The 6,652-nt window shown below is 48.3% G+C and overlaps 1 protein-coding gene across 1 annotated transcript; it reads right to left on the reverse strand.

Annotated features, from left to right (window-relative positions):
- Positions 1-5,020: 5,020 nt before the first annotated feature.
- Positions 5,021-6,362, reverse strand: LOC142590352 (UPF0739 protein C1orf74 homolog). The gene has a single exon (XM_075702409.1). The coding sequence runs from the start codon at positions 6,056-6,058 to the stop codon at positions 5,267-5,269; it is 792 nt and encodes a 263-aa protein (XP_075558524.1). The 5' UTR covers positions 6,059-6,362; the 3' UTR covers positions 5,021-5,266.
- Between the last annotated feature and the right edge of the window lie 290 nt (positions 6,363-6,652).

A 6,652-nucleotide genomic window follows, 5' to 3' on the forward strand; every position in this document is an offset into this window, starting at 1 on the left:
GTGCCTTTGCGAAATTCCTTGAGTGATGCAGAACTATGTTTTATGTCGAGACGGGCAGAAACCATATTGGCCGATGCTGTCACTCTCTAGTAAGCTTATGAAAATCTTTCTAAAAAAAAAGACTTAATTCAATTTGAATATTGAGGAGTAGTGCTTATCTTATTCAAAAAGAGAACAGAAGGGAGGGGTTAGCAAAATGCACAGCAAATAAGTTGTCTTCGAAAAAAATCGCAAATCGAGTCGGACATTCTCAAATACGAATAAAAAGGAGATGCGTACAGAAATATTTTCAAATATGAGCTGTTTCTATCAACTGACAGCAAGCTCAGTGGTATGAGACCCAAACTTTGTCACAATCGAGATTCTCTCTCAACAGCTCAAAATTCAACACCAACTGTCCTGACAAACTCTCAGCCCGCGCACGACGCCTCAGTGTTGTGCTTCACTGCTTGAAAGAGTTTATTTTGGTATGGATGAGGGACACCTGCATCTCGGGATCAGCTAACACTTTGTTTTTTGAGCTCAAGCTCCTTCAAAACGGCGGCAGCACGCTTCCTTTCCCGTTCATTCCTCAATGTGTAGGTCCTTTCTGTTCTTGTCCTTCTTCCGCCACTCGTTCGCCCCACGGACCATTTGAAGCATCTTCTTGGTCAGTTGCACAGTCCAGGTCCAATTTTTCGAACTCCTTAGTGGCCACAAAAACTTCCGAAAAATCGGCCAGTTGGAAAAAATAAATGTGTCATTTACTGCCCTTAAGGGCTCAAACCGCCACAGGCACATTCGAAAACGCTCTGAAAACCTGTTGATACACGTATTAGGCATATCGGGGCTCGTACTGTGACAGGAGCTACTGGCTGCACGCGTGTATAATTAAGGAATACATACTGTGTCCCGTGGCAATAGCCCCTTCCCACGCTTCTTATGGTTCACTGCAATACTTTTGCATATGCTTCACTAATGTTGAATTCTAATGGCAGATCCAGATCAAGTTTTTCTGCTCTGTATGGAGCAATCCTATTCCAATGGCAGAATGGGAGCGTGAGCTGTGTGTTCCAATGGCAGATTGGGACCAGCCGCTGATCCCGGATTGCTCCGTGGAGCAAAAATATTTGCTCCACCGAGATCGGCAGATTTGACCGGAAGTCCTCGTGACATATTTCCTTCACCTGCCTCTGCTTCCTGTCACGGTCGCCTGTTTCCGGTCGCGGGCAGCTATGGACAACATCGGAAACATGGACGCCGCTTCGCGCCGTGTGATTTTGTTCGCGCTCCTAGACAGCTCCGACTCAGACAGTACGATTTCCAAGTCGAGTGATGTTTCTTCTGACACGGACAGTGAAATGGGGTGGTGGGATGCGCTTCCAAGCGCTTGTTCCTCTCTCTATTCTAGCGCCCTCTCACTTGATTTTCCTGTACTAAGTGCCCCCGTGGTAGCACGCATTCCCTTCGCAGATATGGTGTGAGCAGATGAGAGCGATCTCAGTCGGAGCGACGCGCTCCGTTCGTGATCCGGCCGAGCGCTCGCGATCTACCATTGGAATTCAACGTAAGCATCATTTCTGTACAGAGGTGAAGCTGACTTTCAAAAACTGGCATTGTGCAATGCACCATGCTTTCCAAGCTTCTAAGCCGATCGCAAGGACCACAAAAGCGGAGTCGGTGCCATTGCTCACAGCAGCGAATTCTTTCAATGAAAAACGTGGCACCCAACGGCAAGAGCTTAATAGCGAACGGCGAAGCAGCTAGGTTTGGCGTTGCCACAGTGGTGGCTACGGCTGGCGGCAGATATGCGTGCGAGAGCGCCGGTTCGATGCAGCGAGGTGATCAGAATGGCATTAATGCCATTTCGGACAGCGAAGGGTTCTTGCGTCCAAAATTTCAGATGCTCTGATACATTGGCTCTATGGGGTAGGTGGTGGTGCCGCGAAGCCATCCAAATTATCGCGCGTCCTGAAAGTTGGTCGTTGAGTGCGCACTGGCAACTCCTCCAGCCGATGACAGGGTGTCAATGACTATTCATTACGATTCCTGTCTGTTACTCGAGCCAGCATTAGCATGACTTTCGACCCTTACAATAAAATTACAGCTAAGTTTCTCCGATAGAGGCACAAATTCCCTGAGTTTTTCCAGACTATGCAAAATCCCTGAGAACTCCCGGTTTTCCCGGTTGGTAGACGCTCTGACTAAATCTCTAGAACATATGACCTACCAACAAGATGAAACTGCAGCTCTCCAAAAATTTGTTTAGGCTTCGACTGCAGAACCTCCGTAAGAAGTTCTTGGAACACGGTAGGAACATTCTCCACGATATTGAATACAATATGAATTCGGAGCCAAACACTGCAGGCCATAAAGAGTGTCCCTTCAGAAATGATGCAAACACAATGCATCACATACCTCGAAGAACACCCAATTAAATACATTGGTCCACTTAAACTGGCTCATTCTGAGATGATAAATAATAATAAAAATTTTAAAAACACTACTCTTGTTCACAAATGCAAGTCCTTTCCAGGCTGGATGGATGGATGGCGGCTATACCCTTTGTAACGGGCGGCGGCTGGCGCCACCTAGCCTTTTGCTCCCCCTCCTATTTTATTTTTTTTTCCTTTCTTTATATCCTCTTTTCCTTAAACTAGCTTGCACTCCCCTCCTCCCCTAATAACTATATAAAAAAGCAGAGGAAACATTATCTCCCCGATTTATGGTATTATCTCTCCCTTGACTTCCTCCACCAATCCTCTAGCCTCCCCTTCGTTACTGCCACTCTTTTCTCGTCTATTTGCCCGCGTTCCCCGGGAAAACCCAATGCCCCTTCCATATCTGCCAATGTTCCCTCTGCCAGAGTCGGGCGAAGGTCTGTGCATCTCAGCACTATATGCTCAGCGGTCTCCATTTCGGCTCCGCAAGCTGTGCACCAAAGGTCCACGTGTTCAAATTTAGCCCTGTATGTTTTCGTTCTCAAAACCCCCGTCCTAGCTTCGAATAATAGTGAGCTGCCCCGCGAGTTATCAAATAAGAGCTCTCTCTTAATCTCCTGTTTTTGTGACCTATACATAGATAGCGCTGGCTTTCCGAGCATTCTTTCTTCCCACATTTTAACGCGATAGCGTTAAGGAGCTCGTGTCGCAGAAAAGCCGGTGTCGTCGGCGTCCGCGGCGTTGGCCGTGAGCGATAAATCACGGCAGGCACTTCATAAATAAAAAGCAACTTCCAAGATGGGCTGGGTGGGAATCGAACCAGGGTCTCCGGAGTGTGAGACGGAGACGTTACCACTGAGCCACGAGTTCGATGCTTCAAAGCGGTACAAAAGCGCCTCTAGTGAACGCGGTGTTGCCTTAGATACGAGCTGTTTCTAAGGCTCAGACGTGCGTCGCTTGCTCAGGCGCACATTTCGTTGTCGCGCCGAACGCTGCGTTGCTCGACGCTCACCGCGTCCGATGCGGGACGCGTAGTCGCTGCGCCGTAGCCCATTGTCTTACACCCCTTGGCGGGTCGACGGGAACGCTGTCGGGTTCCACTCTTGAAGGCGAAGCTTAAGCGTCCTCCAATTTTTTTCTTTCCGTCTCCTTTACCGCCTTTCCCACACTAGAACCACGTTGGACTCCCTCCCTTGGATGTAGGTATCTATTCCTCAGCTTCCTCGTTCTGAGTGTCCACTTTGTGTTCAAACTTTTCATGTATAGATATTTGTACACTTTTCCTGCCCACCTTTTTTCCTCCAGTGCTGGGAGTCTGTTCATATTTTAGCTTACTTATTGCCTCTCTACCTTCGAATGACGTCCATCCCATGTCCCCTTGCACTCCCTCATTAGGGGTGTTCCCGTGTGCTCCTAAGGCCAACCTGCCTACACTTCTCTGTCTCGTTTCCATGCATGCCTGAACTTCCGATTTCATGCACAGTACTGAATTTCCGAATGCGAGGCCAGATACCCATAACCCCTTTCCATACGCCCCTAACCACCTCGTACCTATTATAGTTCCATAGTGCCTTGTGTTTCATTACAGCTGAGTTCCTTTTCACTTTTTCAATCATAATTTTTTCCTGTTCTTCCAAGTACTTTTTGCCCTCATTTAGCCATATGCCCAAATACTTCTATTTTTCAACATGATCAATCTTAGTGCTTTGCATTTCCAATGGTTCCCCCCTTTCTTCATTGTATACTATTATCCCAGACTTCTCTCTACTGAATTGCAGTCCCAATTTTTCTACCTCCTCTCCACATAATGCTCATTAGTTCCTGTAGCCCTACTCGGGTGTCAGCAAGTAGTACAATATCATCTGCATACATCAGTCCGGCTAGTACTTGAGCTACCTTCTGCCCTTCCAGCATATAGCTTATGTCGGTTCCTATTGTGCTCTGTTCTAGTCTCTTTTCCATTTGGCTCATGTAAATCATAAAAAGCTGAGGCGACAATGGACAGCCCTGCCCGAGACCTCTTCTTATTTTAGCTGGCTTAGTAGTTTCCCCCTCCCATGTTTTCTCTACCTCATCTGTATAAACTTGTTGTAGGAACTCAATCATCTTTCTATCTAGGCCATATTCCCTCAACTGGCTCCATAACTTTTCTTGGTTTACATTATCATAGGCTCCTATAATGTCTAAAAAAGCTATCCATAGCGGTTTCTGCCTGGCTGTCGCTATCTCTATGCACTTTGTTATAACAAATAAATTATCATCTAGCCTTCTGTTCCTTCTAAATCCATTCGGTAGTTCTCCCAAGATCTCTTCATGTTCTGCCCATTCCTCCATTCTCTTTTTCACCATCTGCATTGCTACTCTGTATATGACTGATGTTATATTCTAAGTATGTAAGGTTGTCTACTCAATCACAAGAGCTGGCGGGATGACGGTACAGTGTTGCCATCCCTCTTCTTCACAGCATCTTATTATTTTCTCACATAAAAGACAGGGCTGGCTTCCTACAATGTAACATTGTGCTTATGTCATTTCAAGTACACATGTGCATGTGTACTTACATGTGCATTCACTCAAGCTAATGATGACTGAGCAAAATGTGAAATACGACAAAGCATGATGTGCAAGTGCCCTTTGGTTCTTCGCTGTAGTGATAGGCTGCGATGATGCGTCATCTTTCCAGGGCTTTGACGAACGGCAGTGTTGCGTGCAGCTTTACAAAGCACGAAAGTCATTGAAGAAGTGCTAACACCACGCAAAACGACGAAAAGGGAAAAGAAGGTACGACGTGGCACAGAGCACATCGCTACTTGTTCGCGAACCGACTGAATCAAGTGATTTTACGATCACAGAGCCACGACGGGACGGCACGTCACTTTATCGACTCGGCTGAGTTCGAAATCGCCGGCAGCCCTGGCGCGCAGTCGCTGCCACCAGGCGTCCACATGTGGCCGCAAATCGGCGTCGAGAGCGACCGGGAAGCTGAAAGAGTAGACGTCGTCTTCCATGCCAGCCGCGGTCGGAGCGGATCGCACTCTGACAACGTTCAGTTCCTCCATGGCGAGGCAGTTGCCGGCGTCGGCACCGCCTTCAAACCAGTACACGACTGGGTACCCCAGTAGAACGCCGAACGCCGTGCAAAGGTTCCATTCGCCGTCGGCGGGTTCCAAATCGACGAACACGTCGCTACGGCCCGGCGAAGCCGCCACATCGGCAAGTCGTCGCTTCAGCGACGACAGCATTCCGCGCACGCTCGGAGGCGGCGATGCCAGAGCGTTCGGGGAACGCAGCCCCGCGGAAACGTCAACGAACTTCACGTCGAGGCTGGCGTCTTCGAGCCTACGAAGAGTCTCGGGAACGTTGCAGAGCAGCACATCGCGTCTCAACCTGACCGCTCTGACGTCGTCTCCGGTAACGAGGAGCAGATTTTTGTCGCTGCGGGAGTCTGCCGTCGCCCTGCAGAGGCGCAGGCAGTCGGCGACGGTGCTTTCGGTCGGTTCGTTCACGTCCCACAGGTAGCCCGGTTTGTAACCGCGCGCCGTCCACAGCGCGGCGGGAAGTGCGGCCGCGACCGCGCGCCGGCACCGCGGAGTCGGTGCGCCGCGCACGACATTCTTGAGAGCGAAGTCCTCGTTCATCTCTGGCGACGCGTAGCAAACACATGCGGCTACAAATGAAGCGCAAGGCTTGGAAGATCAGTCTCTCTAGAGCAGCTTCAGTGTAGAATTATCTCCATAATTCTTTACACGATTTTTTTTTTTTCACATAGAGAAAGCAATTTTTTTGCAATTTCAGACAAGTACGCGGCCATGCTGGATTTTTTTCCGACTTGGCTTGGCGAGTCTTCATCGCCGCACTTATTATCCATAAAAAGAAGAAACGACCATTTCGGTGCAAAATGTTTCTTAAAGCTGCATTTATGCGTAGTCCACTCACAGTAAATAAATATATTTAAATTGTTAATTCAATATTTCATTGAGATGGTACTTGCTTTTCTAATGAAGCGCACGGGTGTCGAGATAGTTTAGCCTCGTTCTGGCGCTTCAAACGCGTTGCTGTATGCTCCCTCCTTTTCCTTTTTCTCTAGATCACTATCATCATCATCATCATCCTATTCACAATCACACCAATCGCGCTCTAGAAAGTTCTAGCACGTTCTAGCCTCTATACACTCTCTCTTCATACACGAAACAAAATTCGCGCCATTTCGATTTTCCGAAACCGACAGCCGC

This window comes from Dermacentor variabilis, chromosome 8, assembly GCF_050947875.1.
Source record: "Dermacentor variabilis isolate Ectoservices chromosome 8, ASM5094787v1, whole genome shotgun sequence".
In the NCBI taxonomy this organism is placed as follows: Eukaryota; Metazoa; Arthropoda; class Arachnida; order Ixodida; family Ixodidae; genus Dermacentor; species Dermacentor variabilis.